The 18016-nt window shown below is 51.8% G+C and overlaps 1 protein-coding gene across 2 annotated transcripts; it reads left to right on the forward strand.

Annotated features, from left to right (window-relative positions):
* Positions 1-1510: 1510 nt before the first annotated feature.
* On the forward strand, positions 1511-16863 carry SCN2B (sodium voltage-gated channel beta subunit 2). 2 transcript variants are annotated; one of them, XM_005897159.2, is made up of 4 exons: positions 1511-1775; positions 10797-10963; positions 11274-11484; positions 13045-16863. In XM_005897159.2, exons 1-4 carry the CDS (start codon positions 1706-1708, stop codon positions 13242-13244), a joined length of 648 nt encoding a protein of 215 aa, XP_005897221.1. In that variant the 5' UTR covers positions 1511-1705; the 3' UTR covers positions 13245-16863. The 2 variants fall into 2 exon arrangements, with proteins under 2 accessions (XP_005897221.1, XP_070240248.1); XM_070384147.1 differs by having other exon boundaries at positions 1523-1578.
* Positions 16864-18016: the final 1153 nt, after the last annotated feature.

Below are 18016 nucleotides of genomic sequence, written 5' to 3' on the forward strand. Positions count from 1 at the left end.
TCTAGCTCTTTGCACCACCATGGACTGTAGCCCACCAGACTCTCTGTCCATGGGATTGTGCAGGTGAGAGTACTGGAGCGGGTAGCCATTCCCTTCTCCAGGGGATCTTCTCGACCCAGGGATCGAACCTGGGTCTCCTGCATTGCAGGCAGATTCTTTACTGTCTGAGCCACCAGGGAATCATATTATTAATACTTACATATATATTATATTATTATTCTGCAGGGAATGACTCTCCAATTGCTTTACCCTGGGGGGTGGGCATGTATCTCCTGTTTCACGACCCTGTGTGAACTAGACAGCTAGTGGGAAGCTGCTGTGTAACACGGGGAGCTGAGCTCTGTGATGGCCTAGAGGGCTGGGATGGGGGAGGCGGGAGGGAGGCTCAAGAGGGAGAGGATGCTTGTGTACTGATCCATGTTGTTGTAGGGCAGAAACTAGCCCAACATTGTGAAGAAACTATACTCCAATTAAAAAATAAACTTAAAAAAGAAGAAAGCACTTCTTCCAGGCTTATATCGAGGTAGAGACTTGTTCAGACTTGGTACAGAGTTAATGCTCTCAGATGCAAGTGGCTCCCTCTTGGCTCTTCAGTGGCCCGTCACAAGGGCATGTAGTGGCTGCATGAGAGTCTGTGTTCTCCTCAAATGTCTCCTTGGAAGAGTGGGTACTACACCGCAAGTTCTCTTATGATTTTAGCTTTTTTTCTTCTTCTTTTTTTCAAAGGAGGTATTTTCCAACATACACAACAGAAGAGTGGACATATAGTAAACCTTTGCATCCATCACTACTTTCAAGAGTCAACAACTACCACGTCTCCTGTGTCACCGGCCTCCCCCCATAATTTTTTTTCTTGAAATATTTTAAAGCAAATTTCATCCATCCTATCATTTCAACTATAAACATTCCAGTGCGTATAACAGAAAAAACGTTAAAGAACATAACTACAATTTTTTTTATTACACCCCCGAAATGAAGTATTCTTCATTAATCTAACACCCAGTCCATATTTGTTCTCTCCCCAGTGATCTCAACAATGTCTTTTTACTATTGATTTGATTGAATCAGGATTCCCCAAAAGTTCACATTACATTTGATTATAAGGTCTCCTAGACATTTTCACACCAATCTGCTGTTCTGTTTTCAGTGGAAATGCTAGAAAAATGAGGAAGTTCTTACTTCCTGAAAATCTCCCAGCCTACTTCCTGAACCCATTCCAAGTAAACAAAAATTATCATCTCCTTTTTTGGGTGTTTTTAAATGACAAAAAAGAATTCACCCCCAAAAAAGGATTCAGCTGCTTTGAGATAAATGGGTTCCTCAAACAACTTTCAAACCCCAACAATCATCCCAGTGAAGAAGAAAAGCAGTCCATACTTCAGTGCTGCTGTTGGAGGGACTTTTTTCTTTGCAGAAAGACTTTTTTATGCCCTCCCACCTGCTTTTCAAAATCCACTAACCACAAAATTTACTCCATCCACTTTTTTCTCTCTCCCTTCCACACTCCCTCTCTCTTTTTTAGCAGCAACATACAAGCCGGCCATATTAGAGAGATGGAAATAAAGGTTCCTTAATGTTGTATGTGTCTTTGAAGTACATCCGTGCATTTTTTTTTTTAGCACCTAACCATTCCTCCCTCGTAGCCCTCGGCCCCTCTCAAATCGCCCTCTCCCCTCTCCCACCCGACTAACATCTCAGTCTGAAAATGCACAGAAATGCCTGGCTACCTCGCCCTGCCTTCAGTCTCACGGGGCTCAGTCTCTTTTTCTCTTTGGGTAAGTTAGACTGCACATCTGCATGCTCCTGAGGGGTCCAGAAGTGCAGCTGCAACAGGAGGAGGATGGGGGCCGGGGGCAGGAAAGAAGACATTGCTTGTGGTTCCCTTGGTGTCCTTGGGGAGAGAGGTGCTGTGACTGTGGGACTGCATAATGCAGTCTGGGGACTGCCTAATGCTGGGGTGATCTGGTCACAGAAACGCTGGGTCAGGGGATCTGAGAATTCCCCAGAGGTGTCAAGAGAAGTGATTTTTCTGTGGATTTCCCTGAAATGGACCTATGTGGGGGTGGGGGCAGAGGGTAGGTTGATGTGCAGAGCCTCTTCATGGATTTTTGCTTTCAGCTGCTACAGATGATCTGGGACTTAATGTCTGTGAATCTTCAGAATCTGGCGGATTTAGGGTATTTAAAAGAGTATTCGGTGGTGGAGTAGGGGGCAGAAAGTTGAGTCTGGGTCTGGCTTCCTGGAAATCTGTACCACTGATCTGTTGCTGTGTGTGGGGGCGTAGGTGGGAAGCAGGCTTGAGGAATGATTTCTGCATTGGGATGAGAACTGCTGAAGCAGGCACTGATGAAGAAGCTCTCTGGCTTGGGCCAGATGGAGTGGAGGAGGGGTCAGGTGAAGGGATCAGGAGAAAAAAAAAAGCAACTCATGGACTGAGGGTGGTTGTGGCCCTTTAGATCATGTCTCTAAACTGCCCAGCACTGCCCCCACCACCCCGCTTGCAGACTGTCAAGAGATCCAAATGCTAATTTCATACCTGACCACTCATGGACTTCCTGGTGGGTAGGTGGGTGAAGGAGTTACTTGCAAGCCTGCTTTCAAGGTAGTTTCACTCTTGCTCTTAAACTTACTCATTGCTGGTGTAGCAATTGAGGATCCAGTCCAAGGGCGGTCAGTGGGAATATTCCCTATCACAAAGTCTCTCTCTCACTCCCTCTCTTTAACCCTCTTTCTCTCTCCTTATCTGGCATGCTGTGCTGGCTATTGGTGGCGCTAGTGGTAAAGAACCTGCCTGCCAATGCAGGAGACATAAGAGACGCGAATTCAATCCCTGGGTGGGGAAGATCCCCTGGAGGAGGGCATGGCAACCCACTCCAGTATTCTTGCCTGGAGAATCCCATGGACAGAGGAAGCTGGCAGGCTACAGTCCATGGGGTCACAAAGAGTTGGACATGACTGAAGTGACTTAGCATACATGCTGGCTATTGGGCTGGAGTGCTAAACAGAGACAGCACAGGGCCCCTGGCAGCCTGCACGATGAGGCAAATGAGCTTTGCTGGATTATTGGGTGTATTAACAGAGTGTTACAGAAGCTAAGGTGGTAGAAAGAGCATAAGCCTTGGATTCCATCTGGTTTTAAAGCCACCTTTGTCATTTACTTTATACTATTGCCAAGTTGCGATTCATGGGGTCGCAAAGAGTCGGACACGACTGAGCGACTGAACTGAACTGATTGCCAAGTTACTCACCTCTTTCCTGGGTGAACTGAAGAGTATCTACTGCCTGGGGTGTTTTGAGTCTGGCACACAGCAGATGCTCAATGATAGTTAACATTTATGAATGCTTTTCACATGCCTGTGCACTGCGATTGTTTAGTCCTGAGGCAATTGGTAATCATGTGGGGTAGATATGCTGTGATTCTCATGTTATAGATAAGGAAACAGGCACAGAGAAATAACTTGCCCAATAGGGTCCCAGGAATAGTTTAAAGGGAGTTGAGATTTGAACCCTTGGTTGTCTGACTTCAGCCCATTCTTAACCACTGAACTCTACTGCCCCCAATGTTTGAGAAATGGTACTTCTATGCTAAAAATGGGCTCTGTTAGCTCAGCTGGTAAAGAATCAGCCTGCAACGCACTAGATCCTGGTTTGCTCCCTGGGTCAGGAAGATCCCGTGGAGAAGGGATAGGCTATCCACTCCAGTATTCTTGGGCTACCCTGGTAGCGCAGACAGTAAAGAATCCACCTGCGGGAGACCTGAGTTCGATCCGTGGGTTGGGAATATCCCCCTGGAGGAGGAAATGGCAACCTACTCCAAAATTCTCGCCTGGAAAATCCAATGGACAGAGAAGCCTGGTGGGCTACAGTCTGTGGGGTTGCAAAGAGTCAGACACAACTGAGCGACTAAGCACAGCACATGCTAACAATTTGGATTAAAGAATCTTAAGTACGGGCAAAAAAAAGGGGAGCTGGGTGAGTGACCAGTGTATAAGGAGATGGGGAAGCAGGACAGGCGATCTCTTCCAGGAGTTAGAGAGAGCTTCCTGTGGGAGGGAGAGCCTTCCCTAAGTGAAGAAAGGGAGGGTGTTTGGGGGTCCTGAACCGGGGTGTGGCTCAGGGGAAGGTGGAGTCTGGGGTGAAGAAGTCAGGGTGTGGAGACTGTGATGTGATGGTGGGAGGAAAGCTTCTGCAAACCTGGACGGGGGGAGGATGCAAGAGTGGGGACCTTGAACTTGGACTTGGTTGGTGCTGTGATGAGGCATGCTCTGGCACTCAAGGCCAAGGAGTCAGGTGGACAAGGAAACTTTGACGGCTGTAGCAGGGACCGCCACAGGTGAGAAGGGTGGGGCCACGACAGGGGCTGGGCTTGTGAGGATGACTGTAGAGCGGACACAGGGCAGGGGACAGTGGGTCAACCTGCTGTATACACGGCAGAAGCACGTGAGACTAGCTCTCAGTTGGAAGCAATCCAATTGACTGATCTTTCCTAGAGTTTTTCTCAAGAGCCTCGGCCCGGTAGTCACTGGACTGGTTACCAGAGTCTGGATTATGTTGTTGGTATTGTTTAGTCACTAAATCGTGTCTGACTCTTTTGTGGACACTGTAGCCCACCAGTCTCCTCTGTCCATGAGATCTTCCCAGGCAAGAATACTGGAGTGGGGTGGCATTTCCTTCTCCAGTGGATGTTCCCGACCCAGGGATCAAACCTGTGCTTGGCAGGTGGATTCTTCACCATTGAGCCACCCAGGAAGCCCCTGGGTCATATTAGATGAGGCCTAGAAAGTGGAGTCTGGTCCTCACTCAAGCCCACTGTGCATGAACACACGGGGGAAGAGGCCTTCCCTTCCCCCTACAGACTGTTACTGAGTGTCCCCTGTGTGTCGTTCACTGTTCTAGGTCCAGGGATGCCAAGATGGGTAAGAATCAGCTCCCCAGAGTCTCCCGAGGGATTTGGGAACATAAATAACAATGCCACATCACATGTGCTATAAAACAACAGCAATGGTGATAACGCTGCTGCTGCTGCTGCTGCTGCTAAGTCGCTTCAGTCGTGTCCGACTCTGTGCGACCCCATAGACGGCAGCCCACCAGGCTCCCCATCCCTGGGATTCTCCAGGCAAGAACACTGGAGTGGGTTGCCATTTCCTTCTCCAATGCATGAAAGTGAAAAGTGAAAGTGAAGTCGCTCAGTCGTGTCCGACCCTCAGCAACCCCATGGACTGCAGCCTACCAGGCTCCTCTGTCCATGGGATTTTCCAGGCAAGAGTACTGGAGTGGGGTGCCTTTGCCTTCTCCGAATGGTGATAATAACAGCAGCTAACCTTTGGTGAGGCTGACCACGTACCAGGCACTGCCATGAGCTTTATGTTTTAGTATGTAATCCTCACAACAACCCTAGGAGGTAGGGCCTATTGTTGTCTCCCGTTTTACAGATGAGGAAGCTGAGGTGTTGGGAGGTGAACCATCTTGCCTGAGATCAGAGCAGGGTATGAGAGCACCGGTCTTGGCCATGATACTGCTCTGCCTATGGGTCTGGAAGGCTGGGGAGAAGGTTCAGGCGCTGGGGAAGTGATGCCTTGTTAGCTGGGGTCTGCAGGATAAGCAGGAGGGCTCAGGTGCAGCAGGGTGAATGAGCGTCCCAACCTGGAACAAAAACTCATGCAAAGGCATGGAGGAGTGGAGGAAGGCGGTGTTTTCAGAAAAGTAAGAACTCTGGAGAAGGGAATGGCAACCCACTCCAATATTCTTGCCTGGAGCACCCCATGGACAGAGGAGCCCAGGAGGCTACAGTCCATGGGGTCGCAAGAATTGGATGTAACTTAGCGACTAAATCACCACAAGAACTCTGGAGTCACTGGAGTGGAGGAAGTATGGAGGGTTGGGAGCCGGAAATGAGGTTGGGATGCTGGTTGGCCCCAGATGGTAAAGGGCTTGGAAGCCCAGGAGCCTGGACGAGATCCTGAAAGTACCAGGGAGCCTGTGGTGGTTGGGAGTGAGGGGTGATGAGGACAAGGGCTTTCATGGCTGCATGGGGGTGGCCTGGCCTGGGAGGGGAGCCCTGAGGTGATAGGTCTAAATAGTGAGGCAGCCCAGGAGATAGACTGCACGTCACACTCACCTGGGAGTCAGGGGTGGCAGGAGGCCATGTGCTCCAGAAGGGTGGGAGGCAATTTCTCTGCTTAGACAAACTTTTTTTTTTTTTTAACCCAGAAAAAATTAGTCTACCTCATAGACTGGAAGGAGGCATGAGGAGAATTAACTCCTAGTCTCTGTAGGAAAGTGTTTGACGGTAATGAGCAAATGTTCATGATCTCTGCAGGATGGGCCATTGTATGACATGGGGCCCACGATGCCCAGATGAGCTTAGGAGAAAATGAGGGGGCCTGGGCCCTGGTAATGTCAAAAGCCACATCCTGACTGTACCCCTGTTGATCATATCCTTTCTGTGAGCTGGAATTCAGGAGACCCAGGCTCTAGACCTGGTCCAGGAAGACCGTGGGCTCCCCTTGTACGGGGCACGTGTGCTAAGTCGCTTCAGTCATGTCAGACTCTTTGTGATCCTATAGCCCACCAGGCTCCTCTGTCCATGGGATTCTCCAGGCAAGAATACTGGAATGGGTTGCCATGCCCTCCTCCAGGGGTCTTCCCAACCCAGGGATCAAACCCACGTCTCTTACATCTCCTGCATTGGCAGGCAGGTTCTTTACCACTAGTACCACCTGGGAAGCCCCCTCTTGTATGGAAGTTCATTTTCAATAAGACCATTCCCCTCTGGCCAGCCTGGGGGCTGACAGTTATGGCGCAGGACCTGCTTTGCAGACAGCAGGAGGCCTGGTCTCTGGGACCCCTTGGAACAAAACCCACACCCTCACACAGTCTCCACCCCTCAACCCTCTCTGTCTGGAGCCTAGAAGCCTGGGTTCCAATCTAGCTTTGTCACTTACTAGCTGTGAACTTGGGCTATTCATTTACTTCTTTGTGCTCCATTTCTTCACCTGGAAAGTGGGGGTGGTCATAGGGCAATATCTGTAGGGTGCTTAAACAGAGCCTGGTACATGGTAAGGGCCTTGTTATTATGAAGTCCTTTTGTGGCCTTAGCTGTGGATTCCACTACTTTCCTGAAGCAGCAGAGTTCATCAGGAGCCCAGAAGTTTGCTCAGAGTTCTGCCTGTGTTGCCTGATGACTTACTCATCTTTAAGGACCGCCTGGATTGGTGAAAGGACATCAAGACTTTGCCCTGAGCTGGGATCCTGGGAGGCCTCAGGTGGAAGTAGGCGCTGGACAGGGAGTCAGGGACCATGACTCTGGCCCCGGCTTGTCCCTATCCGCGGTGTGTCTTCCTCAGGCCTCCCTTTCCTCGTTGGTAAGATGATGGAGCTGGATCTGTGGATACAATTCCCGAGTTTCCCTCTCTGCAGTTGGGAATTGACGATTGACCTCTCTGGCCGCTAGAGGGCACACGTGTCCGCCTGGTGCCTCCTGCCGGACGTGCGGTAGGGATGCAGGAGGGATCCGCATTGCATCTCTATGTCTGCCTCCCTCCTGCGGGCCAGAAAAGGCCCCTCGCTTCCCAGAGTCCCGACCTCCCCGAAGGGTGCTAGCTTCTTCAAGATGGAGGGGTTTCCTGGTAGGGTTCAAGTTCTGTGTGTGGAGTGATGTCGTGGGCTGGGGCGGGACAGAGGCAGGGATGGGTTACGCAGATTCACCCGACCTACTTCCTGATGTCACTTGGAGGCTCCTTTTGCTCAGGAGCCCTGGGAAAGGGCAGACCCTTCCCAGGGAAGGTGCTGGAGAAGCAGGGTGTTCCTGGGATATGAGGTAAGCTCAGGACAAGGCCCTGCCAGGCTCTTTCCCTGCAGATTCCTCCGCCTCTGCAGAGCTGGGGTGGAGATGGCATTTTCCGCACACCTCCTCCTAGCCTGGCGTATCTATGCTCGGCGCTTTCATAACGGCTGCGAGTGGGGAGGTAGGAACTGGGCTTTGTTCTTCTGGGCCGGCAGCTCAGCCTCCCCAGTTCATATTCCCCTGACATGCACGTCAGCACACCTAGCAGCCTGTCCTTGCAGGTGGGGCCGCCTGTCTGCCCCCGCTGTCTATGGTTAGGTCCTGATCTCTGGGGCCAGCATCAGGATGTTTCTGAGCATCCCCTGTTCTTAAGTGCTGCCTGCTGGGCCCTGGCCACTCATCCCGAGGAATGAGCTGAGCGGAAGGACTTTGCTATCCCTGCTTCCAGGCTGCAGTGCCTGGGGTGGGGCCTCCGCAGCTTGGCACAAAAAACAACTTCTGCAGAAGGAGCGCCCTTTGCCAGATCCCAGGGAGTTCCAAGGGGCTGTCCTGAGGGGCCAGGCTCCAAGGTGCCCCTGCCAGGAGAGTGCCCCAGAAGCTCTTCCTTCTATGGGGCAGAGCTTGAGGAGAATTTAGTCTACCTTTTGCTTTATTTTATTTTTGGGGGGCCCATGCTGTGCAGCTTGCGGGATCTTAAGTTCCCCAACCAGGGGTTGAACCCCCAGCCACTGCAGTGAAGTGCAGTCCTAAGTGCTGGACAGCCAGGGAATTCCTCTACCCTTTGGTTTATATGTTTTGTCTTATTTAATTGTTATAATTACCCCAGCAGGTAGATATCATCAGTGCATTTTACACAGGGGGTGCCTGAGCCTCAGAAGGTGGAAGAACCTGCCCACGTTCTCCCAGCTGACAGAAGGCAGAGCTAGGATTGAACTGTGTCTAATGGGAACTCCGTGCCTCCTAGCTGCTCCCTGGGCACCCTCTAGCGGCTTCCTATCTCAGAAGAATGGCAGCCTGGTCCCTGCCTAAGTCTGAGACCTCAGCTGTCTCCAACTGCCCCTTTGATCACCTCCTGGGTTGTGCCCCAGACACGTGATGCTCATTCAACCACTGGAACTTTCCTCTGGATGTTCTGCTGCCCCAGCTTCCTTCAAAATTTGAAAACTTCTTCCTCCCTCACTTTAGTGGGGCCCACCTACAGGGCACCCCTTGGGGAAGCCTTCCCTGACTTTTGATGTCAAACAGCACCCTGCACCTTATATTATTTACAGCCCTTGCCCTGTATCACTAAAGTTACATTATTATCTTTTCCCTGTTAACATCTGCCCCCCTCCCTAGAATACAAACTCAGTTATAGCATCTCTGCCTGTATCACAGCAATAACTCTGGGGCCTAGACTGAGTGTCTGGGGGGGGCGGGGGCGGGCAGAGAAGGTGATTTAGAAATGTTTGGTAAACATTTGGTAAATGGATGAATGAATGATTGATACTTAGTATTACTATTTCTCCTCTGTGTTGTTGTTCAGCCACTCAGTCCTGTCTGACTCTTTGTGACCCCACGGACTGCAGCATGCCAGGCTTCCCTGTCCTTCACTATCTCTCAGAGTTTGCTCAAAGTCATGTCCATTGAATCGATGATGTCAGCCAACTATCTCATTCTCTGTCACCTTCTTCTCCTCCTGCCTTCAATCTTTCCCAGCATCAGGGTCTTTTCCAATGAGTCAGCTCTTTGCACCACGTGGCCAAAGGATTGAAGCTTCAGCTTCAGCATCAGTCCTTTCAATGAATATTCAGGGTTGATTTCCTTCAGGATTGACTGGTTTGCTGGGCTTGCTGTCCAAAGGACTGTCAAGAATCTTCTCCAGCACCACAGTTCAAAAGCATCAGTTCTTTGGCACTTAGCTTCTTTATGGTCCAATTCTCACCTCCCTACATGACTATGGAAATTTTGACTGTATGGACCTTTGTGAGTAAAGTGATGTCTCTGCTTTTTAATATGCTGTCTAGGTTTGTCATAGCTTTTCTTCCAAGGAGCAAGCTTTTTTTAATTTCATGGCTGCAGTCACTGTCCACAGTAATTTTGGAGCCCAAGAAAATATAATCTGCCACTGTTTTCATTTTTTCCCCATATTGTTTCCATGAAGTGATGGGATCATATGCCATGATCTGAGTTTTCTGAATGTTGAGTTTTAAGCCAGCTTTTTCCAGTCTCCTCTTTCACCTTCATCAAGAGGCTCTTTAGTTCCTTTTCACTTTCTGCCATAAGTGTGGTGTCATCTGCATATCTGAAGTTGTTAATATTTCTCACGGCAGTCTTGATTCCAGCTTGTGATTCATCCAGCCTGGCATTTTGCAGTCCAGGCCTGATGTCTCCTAAAGGGACTCCTGTCCTTGTAGACCCATCGGTTGATCCCTTCGAATTGTGCTTGTTCTTCTGGGGTATTGCTTCCCTCCTGTTGTTCATCTGCCATCCCCACCAGGACCCTGGGGAAGAGGAGGGAACTGGGCTGGGCTGAGTGCACAAGCTTTCCTCTGCTCTGGGGTGTGCCGGTCTGCATCTGTCCTCCCGGCTGCCTGCCCCCGAGACACCGCAGCTGCAGCTGGAAGGGCATGGGCTCTGCTGAGATGGTTGGAAGCGGTGGCAAGAAGGGGAAAGCTAGGCCAGCATAATGCAGCGCCTTGTCCAAGGTCTTCAGCCACCAGGTGGCCATGACAGTCCTGTGGAGTCATGACAGTCAGGTGGAGGGAGGCCTTGAGGCCATCTGTCTGTTCCTGGCTTGACAGATGCTTTCTCTTCACCCCAGCCTTGTTCTGTCCCCCACTTCTCTCCAAGGGCCACATGAGGCACCCCTTAGGAGTTTTGCCCTCCCCTCCACCCCTTCCCCTGACAAATTGCAGCCACAAGGGACTCAGCCAGCTGCCCGAGCTCTGCTCCACTCCCCATCAGGCGCACCTGTCCCCTCCCCGGCAGCATCAGCCAGAATCCTCACTGGGTGTGACTTTGTCCACAGTGCCACCAGGGAGGAGCATGGAAGTCACAGTACCTAACACCCTCAACGTCCTCAATGGCTCTGATGCCCGCCTGTCCTGCACCTTCAACTCCTGCTACACCGTGAACCACAAACAGTTCTCCCTGAACTGGACTTACCAGGAGTGTAACAACTGCTCCGAGGAGATGGTGAGCCCTGGGATGGTGGCAGGGGATGGGGGAGGAGGCAGGAGCCCCACAACATGAAGCCCCCTTTCCCACCACCTGTCCCTGCCTTGGACCAGGACTGCAGCATACCCTGGTGGGCTGTCTGCTCCCCAGGGCCTCAGCAGAGGTGTGTGGTCACACCTGGGTGGCCCTGGGAGGGCGGCAGAGATCTGGAGGTGACTGCCTCCCTTCCAGGTAAAGGCGGGGGAGGGAGGAGGGGGGTCCTGCTGTCCTTGCAGCTCCTCGCTCATCCAGCCCCCCCCACCCCATCCTGTCCTTCGCCCCCACTCAGTTCCTCCAGTTCCGCATGAAGATCATTAACCTGAAGCTGGAGCGGTTCCGAGACCGCGTGGAGTTCTCGGGGAACCCCAGCAAGTATGACGTGTCAGTCACCCTGAAAAAAGTGCAGCTGGAGGATGAGGGCACCTACAACTGCTACATCATGAATCCGCCTGACCGCCACCGCGGCCACGGCAAGATCTATCTGCAGGTCCTCATGGAAGGTGAGAGGCTGCTGGGGGGGCCCTGCCCATTCCCAGCCCGCTACTCTCCAGCAGGGACAGTGGGCGCCTTGGGAGAAGCTGTGCCCTCCTGAGGGGTGGGAGCCACAGCATGTGCTGGGTGGAAGGCATCTGTTTTACTCCTTCCAGTCCTTGAGGACTGTGTCTCCGAGAGTCCTGATGATGCTATCCATCATGATCATGACCTTAAGAATCTTGAGAACAGCTTTCATTTATTGGACACTTACTATGTCTCAGTTATAGGTACAGGTAAACTCTCTATATGCATTATCTCATTTCATCTTCATACAGCCCTTTCTCATCCCCATTTTACAGATGAGAAAACCAAGGCTTTGTGAGGTACCTAAGGTCACACAATAAATAGTACAGCAACTTCCCTGGTGGTCCAGTGGTCAAGACTCTGCATCCAGAGGGCTTAGGTTTGGTCCCTGGTCAGGAAACTAGATCACACATGCTGTAACTAAGACTTCAAGTGCTGCCACTAAAGATCCCACATGCCACAACTAAGGATCCTACATGCAGCAATTGAGATTCGGTGCAAATAAATAATTAATTAAAAAAGAGAATTTAAAAAAATAGTGCAATCAGACATTGGTATATTTAAAAGGGATAAGCAGTGAGGATCTACTGTAGAGCCTTTGGAACTCTGTTCCATGTTATGTGGTAGCCTGGAAGGGAGGGGAGTTTCAGGGAGAACAGATACTTGTACATGTGTGGCTGAGTCCCTTCGATGTTCACTTGAAACTGTACAACACTGTTTATCAGCTATGCCCCAATATAGAATAAAAGGTTTATAAAACAAATTGGCAAATTTGTTAGCGTTGCCAAAATGTTAATAATTGGTGAAACTGTGAAGAGTATATGGGAGTGCGGCAGCTTTTCTATATTTTACTTTTTAAAAATTAAAAAAATTTTGAGAGAAGTTTTTAATAAAAGAAATGTTACTGAAGAAGTGTGAAGAAAAAAAAAAAAGGAAAAATAGTACAGTTGGGACTCAGATTGGTCCATCGGCCTCAAAGCCCATCCTCTTGGATATGGTATTGGACCACTCACCCCTGGCGATTTCAGGTGCCCTGGGATTATGGGGTGGGCCGGGCGCTGAGAGGCTGGGTTGGATTTTGGCTATGACTAGCTTTCCCGCACGGAGAAGGCAATAGCACCCCACTCCAGTACTCTTGCCTGGCAAATCCCATGGACGGAGGAGCCTGGTGGGCTGCAGTCCATGGGGTCGCTAGGAGTCGGACACGACTGAGCGACTTCACTTTCACTTTTCACTTTCATGCATTGGAGAAGGCAATGGCAACCCACTCCAATGTTCTTGCCTGGAGAATCCCAGGGACCGGGGAGCCTGGTGGGCTGCCGTCTATGGGGTCGCGCCGAGTCGGATACGACTGAAGCGACTTAGCAGCAGCAGCAGCAGCTTTCCAGCAGCAGAGTGAAGGCAGGACCACCCCGCGCGCGCTGCAGGGAGCAGGCGCCAGCGGGCGGGACTCCCTTTTCCAGCCCTATTGCTCAGCGGGTCTGTCTCCTTTCGTTCTCCAGAGCCCCCTGAGCGGGATTCCACAGTGGCCGTGATCGTGGGCGCCTCCGTCGGAGGCTTTCTGGCTGTGGTCATCTTGGTGCTGATGGTGGTGAAATGCGTGAGGAGGAAAAAAGAGCAGAAACTGAGCACGGATGACCTGAAGACTGAGGAGGAGGGCAAGACCGATGGAGAGGGCAACGCGGACGACGGCGCCAAGTAACGGCGGCGGCCCTGCGGCCCCGCCCCCGTGCGCTGCCCCTCCCTCCCCCACCCCGCCCCGCCTGCCCTCTCTCGGTGCGCTTCTCTCGAGCCAGGACCCCGGGGCCCGCCTGGGGCCGCCTCCTGAGCCCCTCCCTTCCTGTCCCCTGCACCAAGAGTGACCCACCTCTCTTTGATTTGAGAAACCTGCTGGGCGTCTGGGATGTGTGGGCCCTGGGTGGGGGGTGGGGGGTGGGGTGGAGAAGCGGGGTGAAAACTGCCAGCCCCTGAGAGGAGGCAGGAGGCCTGCGGGAGGGGCGCGGAGAGAGAGGAGGGGACCAGCTGTCCAGCCTGTCCAGGGCGTGGGCTGATCTGGTGGTTGCTTCAGAGGGGGCCTGAAGGTGGGACAGGGCTCTGGGGCTGCCCCTTCAAGGCGCGGGGCGCATGGCCCGGCTCCCAGCCCCGGGCGGCCTTGTCATGGGGGTGGTGACAGCTTCCTGTAACTTGGAGGCTTGTTGAAGGGACACCTGTGCGTTTCCTGGGTGTGGAAGGAAGGGGAGCCGGAGCTGGAGGCAGCCAGAGACAAGCCTTGACCCCGGGATCTCTACTCCTCGCCCTTCCCCACCTCGTCTGCTTCCACAGATGCCCCTGGGTCTGCACTGGCTGCCAAGCCTTTGGGACTTCTGGAGAGAGAAAAGTACCAAAGGCCTGCTGAGCGAGGCCATGGGGCAGGGGTCGGGTCTGTCTGGCTGGTGGTCCGTTTTCACCACAGTTACCCACTAACAGGAGATGAAGTTCAGAGTTAGCGGAGAGAGAGACAAGGGGCTGGGGGCTCTGTTGTAGAATGGAGTTTACGGTCAACTGCCTTCTCGCCCAGGGTGGCGGCTCTCACTGGGCCAGGAGCCGCCTCAGGTGTGGAGATGAGGAGGGTGGGGGTGGGAGCCACACTGGAGGAGCTGGTGCGCAGAGTGGAGGGCTTCACTGGGACTTCTGCTCAAACTTTCCCGAGCTCAGCAGGGTTCCATCTGGCTTTTGGCCGGGAGGGAAGCCTCTGAGACCGTGTGGCCATGTCACATCTGAAGCCATGTTACACCCTCCCCTGCCTGGACGACTCTCTCTGTGGAGAGCAGAGTAGCATTTGTGGGGAGCCAACTTTCACTGCCATTTTACTCACATGGAGAGGGAATTGCTTAAACCTCAGGAGAGGGAGAGAGACAGAGAGAAACTGCCTTGGAAGGCCCTCGGAGATCAACTAGCCTCGTTACCCATACTACAGACCAGGAGACTGAGGGTCACATTCACAGAAACCAAGGGGCCTGCTTCTCCTTGGGTTTCTTATTTTCCAGTTTGAATCAACAGAGCTACAGTTTGTGGAAGAGATGGGGAGAGGGAGTCGGGCTCCTCCAGCCCCACTCACCTCTTGGGAGCCTGGGATGGGGTGATGGCAGTGGGAGGGCAGAGCTGCCAGAATGCCCCACCCTGCCCCAAGCGGACCCTCTGCAGCACTTCCCAATCTTTCTCGGAGCTCAAGCCCTGCCCAGGCTCAGGGAGTCAGTGCCCAGAACCCGAGAATGGGAGTCTGGGGAAATGGGGTGGAGACAGGACTCCAGCAGCCTCTGGGACCATTCTCTGCCTCTGCCCAGCAGAGGGGAGAGAGCAATAGCATATGGACGATTCACTTTAATTCACTTCAACTCACCATCCATTTATTGAGCATCTCCTATGTGCCAGGCACTGGGCCAGGTACTGGGGATGTACACAAAGCCATAACAGAGCTGGGAACTGCTAGGTCAGCACTATGGGGAACCAAGATTTTTTTTTTTTTTGGTGCATCTAATTCCACCTCTGCAGCTACTGCTTCCAGGGCTGGAGTAGGAGAAGAAGGAAGAGATTCCAGAATCTGGGCCCTGGGAAGGGAAGAAAGGAAGGAAAAAGGGAAGATACAATAGGGAAGAGGGTGAGAGGCCAGGCAGAGTGCACACAGAGTTGGGGATGGGCCACAGCCTGAGAGCTCCTAGGTGGGATGAGTCCAGCTCATCTGGAAATTCTAAGTCATCAGTACCTAACTGCCAATCAACACACTGCCAATGGGGGGTGGGCTAAGCCCCCAGGATACCTGGGGTGGGTGGACATTGCCCATCCTTGAAGCCAGCCAGCTGAGAGGGGAGAGGTGGGTGGTGGGCACCTTGATCTCCAGCTGAGATCAAGGGTGGTTGTAGATACACGTCTGCCCCTTGCAGATTTCGCTTTTTTGGGCAACTTCTTAAGTGCTCTCCTCTTCCAGGATGAGGAAGGATCTGCAGATGCTGGAAGCTCTTCTTTTTCATAACATTTAGGGGAATTATTTGCAAGATTCCCTAGGTTTATTCTAAGAAATTCTACTCTCTATAAAAGAAGCCTGAGACTTTCGGGTTCCTTCCTTTCTCTGCCCTGACCTGGAGGGTCCTAGGGAGAGCAATGCCTCTCCAAGGGGCCTCAGATGCCTGAGCCGATGGGGAGGGACCAGGAACCACCTTTGTCCCAGGGGCCCATCTTCATATGCTCTTTCTTCCCAAGCCTCTTAAGAATCTCTTCCAGAGGCCTCATGGAGCTACCTCCCCCAAGGCGATGAGGTTGGGAACAAAATGGGGCTTCTGCGAGTAGAGGTGGGAGACCGGTGAGATGTCCCCTCGGCACCCTGCTTTCTAGCGTGGACCTCCTCCTGCACCATGGGGCTCAAGCCCTGCTTCCAGCTGCACATTCCCATCACTGCACTCTGCTGGTTTTCTCAACTGCTCCTGCCTCACCTGCTCTCTTGGAACCCCCTATCTGTCTCTTTCTCCTAATTAAGGGTCCCTGTAAAGAGAGGTGGGCTGGCCAACCCATGGAGTTTAGCTTATGAAGAACAAAGTACACTTTTTCAGGACTGAAATGCCTTGAGGTGCCTTGGAACTGGCTTTGGAAATAGCTATCTGCCCCCTGGCTCTGGGCTAATCACAGTTTATTCTCGGTTTATAAAAAGGAGAAGCTGGATCCGTATTTCTCCTTGTGAATCTCCTTGGTGAGGCCGGGCTGGTAAGTATTTGCAAGGTCAGGTTAAGCAGATGGACAAATGAAAATACTGGCTAGGTCCAAAAAAGATAGTCCCAGCCATAGGAATGGCTTGATGTAATTGGAACGGGTGATGATCAAGAGATTTTTCTTCCTATCTGCGTCTTAAGGATAGACAGCCTGTGTCTTTTGCTGTGCCTCTTGCTGATGTTGTCCTTTATTGAAGCTTGCCGATGCGTTTGTACATAGTCTATATATAGGTAGAGATATATTATATATACAAATATAGGACATCTCACTACATCCACCCCAAAAGTTACACTGGGTAGGGGGGAAACAATCATTTCTCAATATTTTGAGTTGATTCATCAAAGGCAAATTATGGAATGTTCTCATGGCTGTTTGTGCACTTGGAGGGGAAAACACAGCTACTCATGCATTTTCTAGGACTGATGTGCTATGTGGTGATGGAAGAGGTAGTGGGGAGAGAAACTCAAGTGGTCCTCTGTGACCCAACCGCTGTGAGGTGTCTGCTTTCGGTAGCAGACTGAGTTTCTCCCGCGGTGTGTCTCCTTGCTTGGATGTATTGGCTGCAATAAACTGACGGTCTCCCCTGAACCTCCCTTGAGTGTGACTTTTTTCAGGGGGTGGGGCAAGTTGAAGCAGTGCCAGGACCGTCACAGGGGCCCCTGTTACTCCTTTCCTGGTGACGTCACTGACACTGCCGGGTCCCCATCAAGGATGAGGTCGTCCCGCTCCCCTCTTGTTGTCAGATGTCTCCTCTTTTTCCCTCGTGGCCTTCCCAGAATCCTGGGCGACTCCATCCACCTTGAAAGCACCCTGGGGACAGGGTGGCTAAACACCCACTTCTTGGAGGGCTCTTGGTTATTTCTGGATGACAACAACACTGCAAGCCCCCAAGGCCGACTGTCATGCTGGTGCTGTCTACTCTTTCTGGGGTTGGATGGGCCATCCTTCCTGCTCCCTGTTGCTAAGCTGCTTCTGACTAGGCAGACATCTCTTTCATCTGCTTCAGGCTCACAGAAAATAGACGACAGCTGGTGCAGAGTCTGCCCTCATGCAACTTCACGGATGAGGGTGGCTGCAGGGAGGAATCAAGTTGCTCGTGTCCCATCTGCGAACTGCTGTATCCTAGTGATGTGTTGATGTGTCAGCCCTCAATTTAGGACCAAAAGCAACCACCTGGCCCTGGGGTTCTGCTTCCCCTAGGCACATACAATCTTTTCCTCTCTTGCCTCCTGTTCTTATGTTTCTCTTTGCATTTTTCTCTCTCTTATGCACAGACACACACACACACAAACCCTTGCCTAGGAAGCTCACCCAATAAGAAAAGCCTCAACTTTCTGAATGTCAAGGGAATGCTGAAGTGGTTGGTTCCTGTTTTTTTCTTAGTTCCTTTCTCATTTTTGCCTGCTCCCCGGTAATCCAGAGACCTTCACCAGTGGTGAGTGGTCAGATGCATTTTAGAATATTCCAGGAGGAGCCTAACACTCATAGTCCTAATGCTGGCAGCTGCTCCCCAAGAAAGCAGCCAGATAGAAGCTGGCAGCCTTAAGCAGAGGTGGCCAGTATTTGACAGAACTGAAGCTACCCTAGTTTAAAAGGATGTCTGTCCTTGGAGTCCCGGAGTCCTTCCAAGGACCTGATGTTAGACAGGATGCTTCTTTACCTAACAGGGAAACTGATGCAAGCGACGTGGACTCAGGAGTAGAAGCTGCTAGGATCCTGGCTGGTTCCTTCTGG

The sequence above is a fragment of the Bos mutus genome, chromosome 15 (genome assembly GCF_027580195.1).
Source record: "Bos mutus isolate GX-2022 chromosome 15, NWIPB_WYAK_1.1, whole genome shotgun sequence".
Classification (NCBI taxonomy): Eukaryota; Metazoa; Chordata; class Mammalia; order Artiodactyla; family Bovidae; genus Bos; species Bos mutus.